The sequence below is a fragment of the Athene cunicularia genome, assembly GCF_003259725.1.
Source record: "Athene cunicularia isolate RWA chromosome 7 unlocalized genomic scaffold, athCun1 chr7_part1, whole genome shotgun sequence".
NCBI classification, from domain to species: Eukaryota; Metazoa; Chordata; class Aves; order Strigiformes; family Strigidae; genus Athene; species Athene cunicularia.
The window spans coordinates 19,380,677-19,400,623 of NW_020799107.1; the positions used below are offsets into that span (position 1 = coordinate 19,380,677).

General features: G+C 36.5%; 1 protein-coding gene across 9 annotated transcripts in view; it reads right to left on the reverse strand.

The window, feature by feature from the left end:
- The window catches only part of SLC4A10 (solute carrier family 4 member 10), a 120,982-nt gene that overhangs the window by 87,781 nt on the left and 13,254 nt on the right, over window positions 1–19,947 (reverse strand). For 8 of the 9 annotated variants that reach the window (XR_003398790.1, XR_003398788.1, XR_003398787.1 and 5 more), the window contains exon 2: window positions 10,299–10,380. Coding sequence is in view for 6 of the 9 variants with exons in the window: in XM_026852582.1 (XP_026708383.1) it covers window positions 10,299–10,380 (82 nt within the window). In the remaining 3 variants the exon portion in view is untranslated. Of the gene's footprint in view, window positions 1–10,298; window positions 10,381–13,197; window positions 13,388–19,947 lie in introns of all 9 variants that reach the window. The other variant, XM_026852581.1, reaches the window with a different exon arrangement.

Genomic DNA, 19,947 nt, shown 5'->3' on the forward strand with positions numbered 1-19,947 from the left:
GGGGGGGGGGGGGGGGGGGAAGAGGAAAGATAAAAGAAATCCAAATAGTAAAATGACCTTACTTAAGTAACCTTTTGATGGTAGAGCTTATAAACTAGTGCCCAGAATGTAAGGTACTCTTTCCTGTACAAGTTGACGGAGACATTACTAAAGAAGAGTTTCCAGTGAATTCTGTACATTTCCCAAACCCAGATTGCCAACCATGAGGCTCCCCTGCAGCCTGCAGGACGGAGCAGGGCAGAAACACCATCCTTTCTGACATATAATTTCTTGCTGCCTTACTCTGGAGGAGCATCCAATGCTCCAACGAAGTTCTTCAACAGATATTTTTTTTTTTTCCCCCTAAAGACTTACATTATTTGAACATGAGAATAATTTGAAGATGAGAATAAACAAGAACTCTGCTTAATATAAAACTTCTAACAGAAATACCAAATGAACCTTTAAGCCACAATTCTAAAACAAGGAACATTTTTTTAAAAATTCTACATTTCAAGAGTATCTAAAAAGGATTTGCTTTTATTCCCATTGCCATAGGCAAGTTCCAAGAATCAGCTAGACTGTCATTTGAATGTTGTTCACAAAAGCAGTTACTAGATTTCTGTCCCAATGAAACACGAATACAGGTTAGGGATAGCTCCTGAACATCACTGAAATCTGTTGTAAAATTCCAAATGACACCAATGGAAAGACATTTCCTCCCCAAAAATACAAAATTAGGTAAAGACAATTTGACAATTTTTTTTTTTTTAACAGACGTTTTTATACATTTAGCACCTATGCTTACTGTAAGATCTCTATTAAACTGACTAAATTTTCCAAAGAAAAAACATCTATAATTTCAATTTGGCTGAAGTCAATTGCAGGATATCCAACAGGATTCAGATTTGTTCTCTGTAGTTTATAAATAATTGTATAAGCACGTTTCCTTATTTAAGAGCTTTTTGTGTCTTTTATTACTTACTTCATTAGGATGTCGTCTAAAAATGCCTGAATATTGTTTAAATATTGTAAAGTAATTCTGCTCTGCTGTACATTCGCACAGCACCTAGCTCAATTATATCATAATTTCTTATTCTTTTGGCAAGGGTACAAAGGCACTAAAGCATGGGAAATAGTAGCAACTGTAAATTACATCAGGGTATTATATAGCAGTACATACCTGATGTACTGTTGACATCAGGTACAACCTAGCAACAATTCTCATGCAGAATTTGCACATGGTTTTAAGAAGGCAGTATAACAAACAATGGATTTATAACTCTTTAAAGCCAAGTCTTCAAAAATACCCTGCTGGGCATTACTTTTGGACAGTTGTATCACCTGCACTGTGAACCATGTGCTGTAGAGTCCCACCGCCTGAGAAAGGGCTAAAGTTGTTAGTCAAACATCTACAAATGGATTAATGTTTTATGTTTTGTTCCATGTTTACAAACAGGCTTTTTCTGTTGTATTTTTCCAATGTCTGTGTTTTCTTGCAAAAAATGTTAACAGCTGAAGTGGTCAATTACAGGTTGGGTTTTTTTTTTTATTAGTATCAGTATTAGTGTTATTATATTTAGTCGGTTCGTTTGGTTTGCTTCTGCCCTCTTCCAAGGAACCATCCTGTAATGGGAAAATTCATACCTGAAACATTTCTTTAGTCTATCCCTCTCAGCCAAGGACTATGGTGGATACATTGTTAAGATATTTTGTGTGTGCATACACAGATAGTGACATGTAATCGAGTCCATGGAAACATACACAAATAAAATGCACTCAGGTACACACATGCAGATTTGCGATTCCGGACACACTTATGAGTTTGGCCTATTGTCCTTTCTCTGAAAAAAAAATGTAGATCTAATAGTTCAAAAAGGATTTGTCCTGCTAATTCTTACTTTAAAATAAGAAAAGACAATATGCTGAACGGTTTATTCCTCTACATGGTTTACATTATGTTTAATTTATGTTCTAGTTTTTTTAATCTGAATTAATTTAGATATCAGTGAGTCACAGGATTTATCTGGTCTATCTAACCTTACATTAACATCAATAGAGTTTTATCATAGAAAGACTATGATTTTGTGCCTGCAAAAACACATTCTGAACTAAAATGTTGATTTATTCCAGATGTGCCGCTAGGAAAGCTAAACATAAGCACATGCATAAATATTTTCAGTCTTGGGATTTAGGAGCAAATAATTTTTGAAAACTGAACCTCTGAGAAAATAACATACAAAGACTATTTACAATCTGAAAGCTTATCAAAGAAATGCAATACAGCGAATTGATGTGCTCTGCAATGTCACCTTTATACAGTGCTACACATCCACTGTTAAACTTTATAAATACTGTTTTTAAAAAAAGACTATTCTCAAATAAATTGCACATCACTGGGGAACAAACCCCAGAATAGAAAGTTGGTTCAAATCTATGCATTTACAGCGTAAGAAGCTTTGGCCCTTTGCGGTTTACCTTCGAAGCATTTAAACACTCCTGAAGGAAAAATATTTTAAGGTTTAAAGAAATAATGACCCTTGTTATAAAGTGCTCTTTTTCATTTTCACAGGATTATATTAAATTATATTATAAAATATTTAAAAGGATCTTGTTAATTATGTTTAATTTTCAGACAGATGAAAGTACATATAAGCATATGTAAAAATCAGAATTTGCCCTAAACTTTTGAAGAAAAATTTTATTGTGCTGTAACTATCTCCACTTCGTGGAGGTATGAATTCTTTGCCATAGAAAAGACAGATATGAAATATACATTATTAATATGAATACATCTTGCAGAGACATTTCTCAGAATAAAATCCAAGCTGAAGGTTTGTTTGGGGCTACTGTATTCCAGTGAAGAAATTCTTCCTTAACCTAAATTTTATTTTAAGAACCCAATAGTAAATTAACCATTTAGAAAAGCAATCTCTGAAAAGCAAATATTTTCTGCATAGCCCTTGAAAATGACAGATGTAACATCTAAAAATCGTTTTCAGAACCTGGGATTCTGGGTCTTTAAAACCGCATTTTGTCCTAGCCATCTATCTTATTCATTATGTAAATGTGAAGAAGAAGAAATGTAGTAGGGTTTCTAAAGCTTTGAAAACATATATCCCATTATAATTTATGGTGCTTGATAATTTATCTTATGAGCTTCTGGAAATCCCATTACAACTGTTTGAATGGATGCGACATTGCAAGGGAAAATGGAGATGGAGAGAAAGGAATTATAAATGTTTCCCTCAGTTTAAAGGAATTAAGATATTTTTAATTGAATGCTAAGAGTACAAGCATTTTTGGCTCAGCACCTCCCATTCTCCATCCAAACACAATTTTACCACAGAAAACACACACCCATTTGGTAGGAAGAACACACATGTGAAGTGTGTTCACCTCCCCAGCAGCAGAGTCTCCAACGGCCTCTGTGTTACACCAGGCATGTGGGACTCAAGTGGGCTCCTTACTGAACCCACCAGGTTGGTGCACATTGCATAAAAAGTGACTGTCCTGGAATTGAACATCTGTGAGCACCAGGTGTTTGTGGTACATCTGCCTGTGCTGCCTTCCACCCAGACTGATCCAAATCTGCCTTAGGCACCTGTTGAGACCAAGGCCTTCAGATCCCTGCTCACAGGCATGATGGACTGGGGCAGATAAGGAAACAGATGGGTCTTGAAGCATCTCCAGAAAGAGCAAAGGCAGGCTTCTATGACCTACTAAAGAAACACGTTGCAAAGTCAAGATGTCTTGAAAGAGAGTATTTTGACAGTGGTTTGAGCCAAGTCTCACATGACTTCTGACCTCGGTAGGACTGGAGGGGTTTCTCCCTCCTCTGGAAAACACTCAGTGCCTTGAAGCCTCTTTTATATATTGCCAGCTAGAGCTGAACAAAATGCAAGTTTCCATCCTCTCAAAAATGAACACAGGTAGAGACAAAACAGCAGTCCATGTAGAGTTAAAAAAAAATTTGCCTTTTTCCTTACAGGATAAAAAGTGATTATGGTGAATTGTGTAGGAGTAGAGAGTACATGACTCATGATTCTTTATTGTAGTGCAGCAGGGAGGCAGAGCTAAAGAGAAAGCAGAAAGGACAAAAGCAATGCTTTCTAAACCAACAGTTTACATTGCTGTTTGTGGTTATTGTTTGCTCAAGGGACATTTTTCACCTTTTTGCCATGCTATAATTTGGACGAACTGACAAGAAAGCCTTCGCAAAGTTTTTAGATAATACATGTAACTTACATTCTAGGTTAAAGTACAACAGAAATTATATAGACAAATAGTTAAAACAATATCCCTGGCTCAAGAAAGCATTAAGGATATAGAGGATATAGAGGATAAGAGCATGTCACTGAAGTCATTAAAGTTGAGGATCTTTTAAAGAGCCCTAATCAATCACTGCCCTCCCAACAAATCTCTCCTTTTAACAAAACATTTTTCCAGGTTGTGACTGGGCTAAAAAGTCTTAACTGCACTTATGTTCAATCCTGATTTCCCTACGTGGCTCCAGAGGAGTCCAGAGGTGTTGCGTGCATGGTCCTATCACAAGATCAGGTCTCAGACCTTGCCAGACAATAGAAAAAAGAAAAGTCAGCAGAGAAAGTAAAATGACCCTCTCAGACACACACACTTTCCACTGATGGAAAGTGAAGCTGTGGTTATCAGAGAGAAGAATTTGATCCATATTTCTAAATTAGCAACAAGCAAAAAATAAATTGCAAACTCAGTACTAGCACGACTGTATGTTATAAACAGCATGTTTCTGTCTTCTGATGTGGCAATTTTTCAGCTTTCACTAACAATGACAAGTTGGTTTATGCCAACTTCATTTATCAGAATTTCACAAGGTGAAATATTTGGAAATATTAGTCCCCACAAATACTGAAAGGGTTTCTTGTCAATGAAGCTCAGAGCGAAGTCAAAGTTCAAAACCGAAAGCTTATGACCAACATGACTGTGGTATTCAGCCAACAACACTACGTGATAACATGTTTCCTTTCATTATTGCATTATTCTTCATGTGACCTTTCAAAGAGATTTTGTGAAAATGTCCTGCAGAGTTATTCATGAATCTTCAAGCTGAACCATCTTCCCACAAACACGGGAACACCTGGGAAGGGACAAGAGACTCATGTGAAGGGACCAAACCAAGTGCAAGCAAGTTCAGGCAAAAAGTGAGGTCTCAAGAAATATTGAGAGACATAGGAAAAAGGAGACCAAACTAGATGAGAGGCACTGCAGAAAGATGTGCCTTAGAAATGACAAATGGAACAAGCTAGAGCATGTAATTCCTGGTAGGAAACAAAATGAAAGAATTCTGTGCTTTAAAAAATCATTTTGGCTTTACAAGAGACCTCTTTTGTAGAGACCTACAGCTATACAACCACACCCAGCATTACAGACATAGACTAACCTGAATCTCTCTCCAACTCTTTACTTCCACAGCTTATATTCTACCCCCTCTAAGTCTGATGAACCTTGCCACAAGGTGCATGAGGTAGGTCAGGGTGAAAATCAGGATGAACAGCGCACCCAAGGGAAGCAGAGACAAGGAAGCCTGGAGCAGGGGATCTGTACTGATGGGGTAACAAATTATTTACAATAGGCTGTAGCATCCTGGCAGCCAAAGGGACAACCTTGGCCCTTGTCAACCTTGGTCGTTGGTCCTGTCTGGCCAAGCAGAATTAGTAGCTGACTTGCTTCTACATAGGGGCAAGGCTGATTCAAGGGCAGCAGCTTAAAAAGATTTATGTTCTTTTAGTCCTATGAGCTGCTAGGTCCTATCAATTTTCAGGTAAATAATGTTAGTGGCAGATAGGTCCGCTATTACATTATTTCTGTAAAAAATGTCCAGCTCAGAATAAAAGCCTATTTCACTATCTTGAGCCAGTCGAATTTTACTAAATAATATATGGAGATTACAGTTCAATCACAGAGAGTTCTTCATATATTAACCCTAACTGTATATAATCCAAATTTCATTAAAATAATGTTTGAATTACTGCCACAAGCTAGAACAAATATAAAAAAATAGTAACTAAAATAACCATTTTTAAAAGAGAATAATTTAATACTCTGGGATTTCTCTGTTTTGGTCAGCAGGACATCTACTATCAAAATTAATCTTCACGCAGGTTGTTAAATACAAAACATCTCTACAAGCACACTAACATTTCAAATTAATTTACGGTTTATTAAGTTTAAATCCTCAGCTTCTGCATACTATTCAGTGTTGTACTAGTGATGTTTATTTCCCAGAAAAGACTTAGCTTGAAGTCTTTTGTGACTTTCAGTAATCAGTCCATATAATCTAAATTTTTCCAGAATGTATATTCTGATGCACAGTGATTTATATACTGGATGCAGTGGCTTATGTGTCCTGAGACACATGAAGGTGGCAAACTTGATTTCCCTTGAGACAAATTCTCCCCACGCCACTTTGGCAGATAAAAATATATGAAGCATAAAAAGCTTAAACAAAATCTTGACTTCTCTGAATCAAAGATCATTTTGTGGTCTCCTCCAACAGATCCAGAATTCATCTCTGATTCATCCCTGGACCTCCACCTAACAATCCTATCTCCAGCCATCTTCCTATTGAAGCTGCTCTTCAAAACAGGCCACATTAATACCCACAGCAGTTCTGCTACAAAAATCTAGCATCTACAGCTGACCACCTCTTCTAGCAAGGACAGCCATGGAACAGTCATTTTCACTCTCAGCTCATACAGTGGGCATAAGCAAAATACCTTAGACTGCACTTAGTGCCAATCCTTTTGCTATCTATACAGTCCAAAAGTCTCAGCATGTGATCTGAGAGAATCTGAGATCTTCAGACACATACAGATCAATCCAATCTGTGAGAGAAAAAGCAGGTATATCCATTTTGACAGAAAACTATGAGTACTGACCATGCACTGAAGCAATGGCAGAGAGTCAGAGACAACAACATGGAGTGTGTGGAGCGCAACTGTTTGTTGATGTGCACATCTGTTCATGAAACTTGCCTACTTGCTCCCAGTACAGGTACATGTACAACCTGTCCTTTTGCAATTAAGTTCTTTAGTATCCAGAATCAGTGCCCAATTCTCATTTAGGAATTCCACCACTGAAAAAAATATGAGCATATTTATTTCAGTGGGAATTTTGTGTGTACACACATAGAAAGATAACATGCAAAATATATGATTAAAACCAGGAGAGATAGGCTTTCTGTTTTGCTGTTAGAAATGCTTTCTCTGTCTCTTCATTTATGCATCAGTCAGACAAATGACCTGTTTGGTATTAGTGAATGATCTTGACCTTCCAACTCAGAACAAATGAATTACGTGGAAAAATCATTCATGCTGAAAAACTGAATGCCAAAGCTCTGCAAACAATCCACCTCTAAAGCACTACAAAGCTTAAGTAAAAAGATACAATTTGAAGTGCACATTGCGAGTATCATTACTGGCACCAAGATGACCACCACGTCTCTTCTGTTCCCATAAGAACAGAAGCTCCTGTCCTATCTCTCCAGATTTTTACCACACTGTTGAGGGAAAGAAAAAACTGATCTAGAGAGACTGAGGCAAAATTCTAGTCTTGTGGATGTTCTTCCAGGCAGCATTAATCACCATGATATTTTCATACTTTCAGCAAGAGATGTACTTGCAATATATTTGTACAATGGCTGCCCCAAAATATGCAAATACAAGTATTTGCTGGGCCAAGAAATTTCAGATGGGAATTTTAGTACACATTTAAATCAGTGTTTCTGACATTTGAGTGCTGATAGTCTAAAAATAAAAAATAGCAAAATACTTACAATTTTAAGATTTAATCAGATGAAATTGATAGTGATTTTCAGATTTAAACAACCTTTAGTTCTTCATATGAATTGCAGTTTTTGAAATGTTACTATGCTGCTATTGAAACTTAAACCCTGTCAAAACTAGTCTTTGCTAGAATATTCAGTAACTAGCTATTTACATTTTTAAAACATAAACCCAATTAAATGTCTGTCAAAGAGCTAATTACATAATACATATTCATTATATAATTATATTATTTTTCCTAAGCTATGCAATTAGCACCTGATTATATAATTTCATATTTTATAGTTATGCCACTAGGTAAAAGGTACGTTTTCAGCAAAACCCAATACAATGTACACTGGATAAGAATGACACCATGATTGACATTTGTGAGTCACATCCACTGTTTCCAGACGGAAAAGTGCCTAGATGTGGTGTGAAATAGATGGACATGCTATTAACAGCAACTGGATATTAAAATTTACAATCTCTTCAAATCTTTTTATGTCACTTGGTGTTTCTGGATGCAGTGATTATGTATTTAAAGACCCACTGATCTGATCTTAGAGTGGACATGATATTTATCTGAGAGTTAACTGCATCATGGAGGATTCTACACTGAATAATAGTTTTGTTAGAACACATGAAGTAGTGTGATTTTTTTTAAAGAAAAGCAGACTCATTGGCTAACTACAGAATTTTTTGATGTTCTAAACAATTTAAGTTGATAGAAACACGGCGGGTGGGGGTACTGTCATGTTCCTAATCTACTCTAAGATCCTAGGAGCACCTTTTTGAAAGAATATTTTCACTCTACACATATGGGATGGTGGGGAAAAACAGTAATTAAATAGTTTTTTAATTATATACATGTTCAAGTTTTGAGATGATTCTTTAGGTTTCATGTAGTCACATGTTGAACATTATAGCAATTCTGATTGCCTTAACACCTGAGTCTACCCATATGATTGAGCTTAAAGATGTCATACTCCAGCAAGTTGTCTGGTTTTAAAATTCCACCTTACCATCACAGTAAAATGACTCAGCAAAGAACACTTTTTTGTGTAGGCTTACCCCACAGAAACTCTGTGAGACAGTATCATGGAGAAGGGCAGTCAGGGGGCCCCCCTGTTCTATCAGGTGTTTCTCTAAGGACACCAGGTACAATAGTTTCACTTTGTCCAAAGATGTGATCAAAGGACTGAAGACTACAGAAGACTTAAGTGAGAGATTCAAAGAAGAGGGTCGTGTGCCTAAGTCCAAAACTGTCATTGCCAGCCTGATCCACTGGCAACCACTTACCTCTGGAGACCCCAAAACCCTAAATGCCGCCCTGGAAACATCCTACCTGAGACCTACCCTGGCACGTGCTCAGACTTGCTCCAGACTGAGCAGAGAGCTACCTACCTCATACATGCTATGCTGCGTGACCTTTTACATCCTTCTATGAGAAACAACCTCATACAGACTAACACAGACAGGCCCCTTTCAAAATGCATGTCTGCTGCTGAGGGAAGCAGTAACAGGGAGTTGCTGTGTATCATGTTGACATTCACATGAAATCATCATGCAGCAGAGAATGCAAAATTCATACAGCCAGAAAGAAAAAGAAAAAAATATACATGATGAAGTAATCAAGGGTAGGCATTTAGAAACCTCAAGTTCATGCACAGATGGAGATACTTTTCTTTAGACCTGAGGCAGGTAACTTTTCATATGTCAGATGTTGAAATACACTCCAGATCTTAGGTTTGGGGGGTTTTTTGGCTAGTTCCTGTGGCTCTGTATGACAAAGACAAGAACCTTCCATGTCCCATCACAAGAAGCTAACATTTAAAATAAGTAAGTTCCAGTCTCAGGGGTGGGATATTGTATGTGCAACAGAAATTCTATTTAATCTAATGATTATGACTGGGGGGGGGGAAATCACACAGCTCAGTACAAGAGTGTGTAAGTACAGTACTAACCAGAGTAATTTTGGGATCCACTAAACAAACTGAAATGCAACTCTTTCAAAGACTATCTAAATTACTAGGCTACTATAATAAGAAGTTCTCACAACTACTCACTTTCGTCTACATGCTGATGTTAGGTGGTTTCTGCACTGTATATTATCAAATATGTGACACTAGAAAATTTTGTTCAGCTGAAGATGTGACTAGGCAACTACATGAGAACTGAAAAGTGTAGAAGCCATTATAATTACTAAATCATCCATCTTGCTTGCATTTATATAATTGGAAACTTAAAGGTAGGAAGACTTATCTAAAGTCATACATGCATGTTTACAGGATTTGGTTATAAACCACTGAAAACGAGCAAACTCCTTCCACCATAACCTGAGCACCGCTGCAAGAAAAGAGTAATATTGGTCTTTTAAAGTATACGATGAGATTCTACTCTCTTGTTCACTCTTTTTGCATCCCTGCTCAAACGAGTAAGTTTACACATTGGAATTGCATTTCAGTATTTTCAGAAGAAAGAGACAATGCAATGCACAGAACAATAATCTCTCACCTTCTAGATCTTCCTTCTCAAAATGTGTTTTGAGAATGGAGCGAGTTCCACCTCTATCCACAACAGCCTCTTCATCATTTCTCTGCAAAACAGAAAAAACGACAGGTAAGCTGCTTTTCATTTGGAAACTATTGGCAAGACTGTATAGTACTAAAACAAAGATACTTCATTTATATATTTATTTACTCTTCCTACTCAGGAACAAAAAAGGTTTTAATAATTTAATTTTCCTTATTAAATTATATTCCTTATCCATCAGTTTTTACTGAGGTATGATTACAGCTAACTTGGACATGAAGGAGTTCTCCTGTTAAAACCTGCAAGATGATGAGTAAACACTGGTTAATGAAAAACATGAGTCAAAAGGACAATGAAAGAAAAGAGAGAAAATGTCTGGTTGAGGCAGCTTTATTCTTGTACTCTCAAAGAAATGGATTGCACATGTATTTTTGTCTTTAGTCCAGGAGCCTGAGCTACATGCAGAATTCCCAAGTTATGAGCACTAACACTCCTTATATTATGGCAAAGCTAGAGAATTATACTCATTGGCAATATGATAAGGAAGACAACTTCAATACCATGAAAACAACTGACTTCACTTACTAGTGAATTGCAAAGCTTTTGCTTTTCTTTATAAACACCAAGCTTTAATTACAATAAAGGTAGATAGCACACACTAATAGCAGAATACAGAAAAGCTGTTCTTCCTCAGGAAGATATATTTCATGTTTAATTTTATATTGCAGTCATACATGCATTTTAACTACATTCTCTTCTGCACTGTAAATGTACTATGTAATGAATTAGTATATTCTGCTCAAGTTAAAAAAGCTACAGAAATTAGTGGGTTTGGTCATTTCTGACATGAAGAGAAAAAAAAAAAAAGACACATCCCTAAGTAGAGAAATCTTTTGGGAGTTCAGCAACAGGGCACTGGATTCTGTACTAAGCGAATACTGGCTTCACTATGAGTTTGACATCACCAATTGCAAAAAAGCAGTTGCTAAATCCAGCCTGTATTTCACAGCATGATTTAGAGTGGTTTCCAGTAATTGAGGATGAAGAAAAAAAATGATGAATTATACAAAAACAACTTAATAGATTGTGAATATATATTTACCTGTCATTAGTAGAAGGGTATTAGTAAGTGATACTAGAACTGGAACTGCTTGATTTTGATACATAAAATAGGTTTCTTATTGGAAGTCTGAAGCAAGAGGATTTGAATACCAATGTTACATGCTAAATATATATCTATATATAGAATGCAATAGAGTATAACAAGAAATTAAACTACATGAGCACCTCTCCTTAAAGAGCAGATGCCCCAAGCAAAAAAAAAATCACATCTAGAGCTGGATGTCGTGCATTCGGGATACAAGTTTTTGTTTCAGGCTCCTCTCTTTTTTAAAAATAGCTGTCATGCTGTAGCTATCTTATATAGAAAAATCCTAGGAATGTGTCAGCATCAAGCATCTGGGCTGTTAGAGAGAGTGTGTCTTACAATGTCTTTATTAGAGCCTTTCTGCAGATAATAGTATGTAACTAAAATCTGACACTGAGAAAATGCCTTCTATTGAAACTGGTCTGTCCTTTAGTAATGTAGAATTAGCTAATAATCTATTAAAATATACCAGGGCAGTATAATTTCACACAAACCATTTGATAATCTTAGGTAAAATGAATCCATTATTTTAAGCAGTTAGACATAACTGGGTGTGTTTGTCACACTGGCGTGATGCCATGCCGCTGGGTGAATGGTTAGGCAGGATGCCAAAGGCCAAGCATTACAGCCACATCACAAGTAGAACAATTCTAGCATAAGACATAGCCATCAGTATTTTACTGATCCTGAAAAGACCTTATGGAGCCAATTATAGGGGAAATTTACAATGGGGATAATATTAAATTGCTGGACAGTTTAAAGCCTTTACAGATTATCTAAGTAAACTAAATACAAATTAATTCATTAATATTTATCAAAATATGCTCATACACTTGTGACTTCTCTTTTCCCATGTGTTCAATTTTCATCTTCTGGCAATCTTTTTCTTCCCTGCCTTGTCTTCCTGTAATGTCACAGCAAGTCTCAGCCTTGCCTCATTCTCAGAAGTGGGTTTATACCATTAATATTACAGGGAAAAACAGCTTAATTGGGAGTTGTTGCCAATCCACTTGTCAAACTCTGAGCAAAGTCCAATTGAACAGGCCTTGCACTGTACACTCTCACTTCCCAGGGAGCAGTATGAAAGCCACCTTGCATTTACCAGTACAAGTCACACTGCCTTTAGTCTAGGAGTAACTTCTGTGATTCCTGTACTGCCTCCTTGGAGGAGGAGAGAAGGGAGGGAAGGGATCACTAGTAGTTTAGTGCAATTAGGTCTCAAACTCATTTGGATGTAAACACTATCGCAATATGAGTAAAAATAGTGGGAGAACTGCTCCATTTTCCCATGACGACTAAAGACTACTAACTTTATTTCAGTTGGTAATGCTCTGCTTTTTATTAGCATATCAGGAAAATTATGACATTATTATTTTTAATTTTAGTTGAAAATGAAAGTATAGACAAGACTAACCATAAGACAGTCACAGAAGATAGAATTCATGCCCTGGATGACTTTTAACGGACCAAGCAGCCACCAGCCTCCACACTAACATTCTCAAAGATATGAATCCACTGCCCATCTGTTTCAATGGGATCAGAGTAAGACATGAAAACTAAATGTTTTTCACAGCCATGCCATGTTTCAGTCAGAATTCTACAGCTTCTTCCTTTCACCCCATTTGAAGATTATGGAAGTCCGAAATTTTACATAGTGCACATGCTAGGACTGAGGTATTCAAACCATACTGACATACTGCAGCAGTCTGCAAACAAATGTGTGGACACACTGACCAGGTACGAGTCCTTGGAACTGTCCATTATTGCAGAGAGTTGCTTGCTGAGTCCAGTGAACACTGTGGTCTACTGCTTAAAGCATGGGAGAGGGATCCAGAAAGTTCCCGAGTGCTAATCCTGGATCTGCCACTGACTTGCTGTGTGGCCTTGGGAAAGTCACTTAATCTCTGTGCCTCAGCTTCCCCGTCTGTAAAATAGGGATAATAATACTTACTTATCTACCTTCCTCACTAGGCTGCTCTGTGCCATAATTAATAATCACACAGCGTTTTATAGCTGTAAACCACTACAGAAGTGATAAGTTAGTCATTCAATTTATGAAAGTGCACAGTTTACCCCTGTGAAGAGATGATGATAGGAAACAACAGACTGATAAAAATCAACATTTAGAAATAAATGTTGTTTTGACATGAAACCAACGTGTATTAATACCTTGTAATAGGTTTACAGTGCGCAACTTTGACAACTGGACAAAGTTTACATAAAAGTAAATACACTGGACTGGCTTTCTGTTGGCCTAATTCAAAAGCAATTCTACAGATGCCAGTGGAATTGCATTTCTGTGAAACTGTAATCAAAGTGCCATAAACCTGTCATATATTTATAAACAGCCTAACATTTCTCTTTCTTTTTAATTATATTTGTTAATATTTTATGGGTTTATAGAGTTATCACTCAATGGTTTACCTGAAATGCAGGCACAAAACAATTTCCCTAAAGCAATAAAATATCATCAAACACACAGTAAAAGAAATAATGTATCTGGGATAAAAGAGTAAGAAAAAGCTGAGGCCTTCACATGGAAACCACAGCCTCCTTAGAGACCAGGTCACAACAACTCTACTCAGCCCATGATTTCACCTCTTACATTTTCTAAATGAATGCTGAAATGACCTTCACCACACAGCAGCATCTGCTGCACATATTTCACAGGAAAAATCTATTTTAATGAAAGAGTCTAATAACTACAGTTGTTACTATTTTTGTTTCTTCGTACTATAAGTTTAAACACAGTGGTGAGTATAGAAAAGCAGTCAGTAGAGTCATCCTCTCCCATCCTTTACAGTGCAACCACACATTGCAACACTGAAACATGTATTAGAAGTTGATCAAAATTTAAAGGGAAATAAACTGCCTTCAATGAACTGGCTTCCACTTTTTGGTATGCAGTCATGAAGGAAGAAGGTCACCATGAATGCCAGGAGTAGTTATTTTCAACACTCAGATCAACAACCTGCTCAGCAGAGTATAAAGTGAGGCTGCAGCTGTTGCCAGAGATGGTAAGTGTATTGCTTAGAAGTAACAGAAAGGCCCACGGTTTAGAAACCAAAACCAAATGTCTGAAGTGCCTTTCCACTGATGTATTGATAAGACTCACTACCCAGGATACTCCGAAGGTAGATAAATGACCTCCTGGAAAGCGTCCCAAATTGACTCTCATTAGCTATGATACAGCCCTAGCTGCAATTATAACATGTTGCAGAGTCTGATTCTTAAACCTGTCACCTCCCAGAACTGTGCACTGCTCTTCCACACCTCAGATCAATTTAAATAATGGAGAAACTACACACTCAGAAAAGCTGAGAAATGTCATTTTTTGACAGATGTTTTTGGATGGTTTTAGTTATAGCTCTTATAAATTGTCTATGCTTTCATCATGTCGCAGATGATTGGAAAGAAGAGGAAAGTAACTCCTTTTAAAGGCGGATCCATACAAAGGCATATGACACATTTTTAGATACCTATGTGGTAACATAGACACATACTCTTGTAGAACTTCAGTATATTTCTGGATGATGGGATTAGGACATACCCCTCATGTTCTGATGACAAGAAGGTAGATTAAAGTCTAGGTGACAATATACAGATTTGAACCTATCTATTCATTTATTGTATGTATTTACCAAAAAAGCAAAAACAATACATGATGTTAAAAGACACTGTTGCATATATCATAAAAGCTACCTGAATACTGCACATTTACTGAAAATCATCTGTGCTGATCACTACAGTAAATTAAATAATAGTATAACAATAAATATACATTACAAAACAGGAAATTGTTAGGACAATAGGAAATTATTAAATAGTTGCAATGAATATGTTTCGCTGTCCTTCCCTTGGTAGGTACTGTGCTCCCCTGGTATGATATTTGGTGCTAAGTTATTTTGAACAGACAAGTCAAGATGACTAACACTAAAATTTTCATTTTACATGGAAAACTAAAAATTATTTATTTTCTTAATCCTTCTTTCTACCTAATTTTTTTCATACTGAACTACTTTTATTTTCTGTCTCTGACACCTGGTCAGCATTTTCAATAACTGGATGATTGCTTTTCTTTGAAATACAACGCAAATATCAGCTACAAAGAGTATTAATTAGTATTCCAGAAAACTTCTCAGGTTTTTTAAACCGTCAGGTAAAATCCTTTCCCTTTTTTAATTACATTCTTAATACACCCACAGCATAAATCACAACATAAACAAAAACATTTTTTCAGCATCAATATACTTTCTGTAAAATATATAGCAGAGGAGAAGCCATTTTGATTTTTTCCACACTAAAAATTAAACATATGACACAACTGCTGACTCATAAAGAAAATAATCATGGTATTAATTACTTGTCCATATAAGCCACTTATTGATGATTAAACAACCTACATAATTCTCAAATGCCATCTGGCACTCAGGAATGCCTGTCAGCATAAAATACTGCATTCCTATAAACAATACAAAGCTGTAATATAGAATTATTTTAGTTATTTTATATTATCAACAATTACATATACTTAAAAGATGGCCCTCTGTAATATATTCATTTCAGTTTATGTATTTTATCATAATTTAGTGGTATAAATGTTCTGCATTCACCGTTCAAATTGTCTGCAATGAAATTCTAAACATTTATCCAGACATCACATACACACCATGATTGCCTTCCCAGTCTGAACATATTCCAGCTTTATCACTTTGTGTGGTATTTATTCCACAGACCCATTACATGATATTTGTATTTTCAAGATCATTTTGTTAAATTCAGTTTGCCCTTTCATAAAGATGGCATTATTAAAGATATAAAAAAGTGAGTTATTTGAACTCAGGAGCTGCCAAGAGCATGTTGGAAATATCTTGTAAAGACAATTAACCTAAAAGGCTAAAAAGCTACTGTATGTAGATAGATGACTCCCTGTTGTAGGAGGCAAATCACTGGTGACTGCCACGTTCAGCCTTGTCCTTTAAACTGTCCTTGAGCAGACACCGTCATACAGAACTGATTTAATGCCCACAATTTAGATACTACAATTCTTTTCTCCTTCCAAAGACAAGCACAGGGAAAAAAAACAAACAAACAAACAAACAAAAAAACCCCCACCTTTTTAATATCCCTGTGTTTAATTGCTTATATTATATATAATCATATTTAGCAATATTTTGAGATGGAAAGTACAGTGAATTTTATCTTTCTGATTAAATAAAATTGCTTTTCCATTCCACTAGCTACACTACATCATACATTTCCTCTCTATCCACCTACCAAGAAAGACCCATCAAAACACTTTTATAATGCAATAATGTCTTGTTCTGTAAGGTCTGAAGGATTATTTTTTAAAGTGTCCCTTTAATTGTACTGGTTTTGCAGCAGCTTTCTTCAGTAATCACTACTAGTTAACATAAAGCACACACTCCTTTTGGTCAGCTCTTCTCCACATAGATCAGCCTATGCAACAATGTAGAAAGCAATTAGTTTTCATTCCAGATTTGCATCTTCCCCAGGGCTGCATGTCATATGCATAAAAGCATCCTTCTCTGTTTCCCTCTTTTCTCTTTTTATAGCAAAAGCCAAGATACTGTTTAGCATGACTCAATAAAGAAATACCATCTTCTGCAATGCTGCTAAAAATTGCACTAATCAGCACTGGCTCCAAAGAACTGATTTGCTACTGATCTGACACTGAGCATACTTCTAATATAATAATTCAATTCCTATCACATATAAACATAGATGATCACTGCAGACATTAAATCTAAGCACATGCTATTGTTAGAAATTTAATGAGACAAAACACAAGCAGAAAATGTACACACGAATAAAACAAAGCAGTTTTACAGACAAGTAAAATGCTCACTAATACACGTACTTCCTGTGTTTATCTACATTGAAGCGTCCTGTGCTGCTTATATACCATTACGCACAATACAGCTACTGTGAACTGATGCATAAATGAACACATAATCACTAAAATACTTCCTTATCATTTGATAAGGAATCTTCTTTCTTAGAAAAGCCATTTTAGGTATAAACAATATGTTTCTTACATTTGCAAGGCAAATATGTGACTTTATTCTTCATCCTATCCAACTGAAGACAAGATTTCTATTTAAAGAAGATAAAACAGAAGATCAAGGTAAAATAGTAACTTATTTTGTTGCAGTAGCTAGATGCCCCACTTTCTCTGTCTACACTCTCCCACCAGAGAAGGACCCTGTTGTACTAATAGCTGCAGGAAAAAAATGGGGCGAGAGGGGAACACATTTCCACTGAAAGGGCTGGATAAACCTGATGGACCATTAGATACACCATACTGAAATAATGAACTGATAAATCCTTTCTGGATTCTGGTACCTGTTTTAAGCACCTGCATTGAATTGCGGCTGTGCTTCCCATGTTTCGTATGCCTCAGAGTAAAATTAACAGGAATACTGAAATGATTCAAGTCCCTTACAAAACCTGAACAAGGCACTGAGGTTACTGTGTTCCTTTGAACATTTTCAGCCGCATTAAGATTCTCACAACTTCTCCCCTTCCTTCCTATCATATCACATCTGCTGGATTTGTAAACTAATCTTTATTCAATTGCTAGTCTCAGCCAGACCTCTGAATAAATAAAAGACAGTGCTCCTTGCTGCTAGTTAAGGGATGGAGAAGTTGGGTCACATCTGACTGAAATTTTACTTTCTTTGCTTCATATTTCTCTTTAGTACACTGTCAAATACTTAGAAGTTATGGAGGTGAGAACAGCACAGATTTCAAGCTGAGGCATGGTTATTTTTCCCCTCTGTGTTATTATTCCAATGTCTTATGTCATCCTAGTGCAGTCCCATTCACTGAAATCCTCTTTTTTCACTTCATAGCAAAGGCTATGTCAGCTACTACAGAAAAGTCCAACAGTATGAAGATGGATATGAAGACCTTATCCAAAGCCCAAATGAGATTTACTTTTAGCTTGTCTGGGCTCTCTCTCTGGGCCTAGTGCCAGGTGAGAATAGATCCAGGAGGACAGCATTATTTAGGTGTAGTTAGAAGTTAAATGGGTTGAGTTTAGCCCACTATCCAATAGGATAGTATCTGCTGGGCAGCAAATGGAAAAATGTAAATTATGTTAACTGCTAAATCAACACTAAGATATATTGGGTTTTAAGTTGGATACACTTCCCATCTCAAAGGATCTGCTTTCAGCATTAGAAAAGATGATATTTCAGATTTCTTTACCTAGAAATAGGGTCAGGGAGAAGAATCATAGAAGGCAGTCTTCTTGCAGTAGCTACTCATGTGGAAGTAGCAAGTGCAGAGACAAAAAGAGGTCACGAACAACTTCTCACAACGTCTTTTAACAGCAGCTGCAACACAGGAGAGGACTTCTTCTCTTCCTTTACAGCCACAAAAATTATGTAATCTGGCACCTGCAACTTTTACATACAAATATATGACAACCATAGCTCAAAATGTCACCTTTTTGTTGACATCGCAAGCCACAGTCAATAATAAATTAACTCCCTCTCTCAGAAACACCCATATAATGTTCAGTGATTCTTCTGTTTCTCAGACATACCCACTATTTTCAGTTGTATTTGACAAACACTCTCTACAAGCATAATCCAAGGATTAATCAAGGCAGCAGGGAGGATGTTCCAGGACAGAGATATTCTAAAATCAGATTAATTCCATAAAACTTTTGGCACCTAAATGAACTTGCATTAATTAAAGATGACATCACCATCAACTCTTCTAATAGTCAATGCAAAGAGATGGGCACTTCCACAGGATAAGGAAGATCTTCGGTAGAGTGACTGACACTGAAGATGGGCTGAAAATTTTTGAGATCTAGGACAATCCAATTAGGACTATCTGGAGAGACAGGATATTAAACTAGATAGACTCTTAGCCTGATTGAGTGTGATCATTCCGACATAGCCAAACTCATTGCTAATGTTTCAAATAAAGTTTGCCAACACCAGTAATTCTGTTCCTCTACTAGCAGTGAAGGTAGCCTGGCTGAACCAAATCTAACTGGAGTGTTAAAAAATAGCACGGCTCTTTTGTCATCCACTGTCAAGTAAAAATTAACTTAGAATACTATACAATTTTCTGTTCCATTCCCAAAGATTAAATTGGATTCCTTGTGGTCCTTCAGAGTCATCTTCCATATGATCTATTATCATCCAGAAGATAAATTAAGATTGTGTTTGGAATTTTTTTACTTTTTTTTACTGCAATTTATAAATAACCTCCTTGAAGACAACTGGCAACGTCTTTCTTGACCAAAATGTATTAATTCAAATGTAGTCTGAAGAGTCGCCAAATCATCTCTTATCTTCAGGAAGTAACCTCAGCAGAAAATCCAGAACAGATGACCCAGTACTTCTCATGTTCAATGATTTAGCTTTATCTACATGATTTTGTTGTCATGAGCGATTTTGTTATCAAGGCAACTGTAATTGATGTGACTGAAAACCACAGATT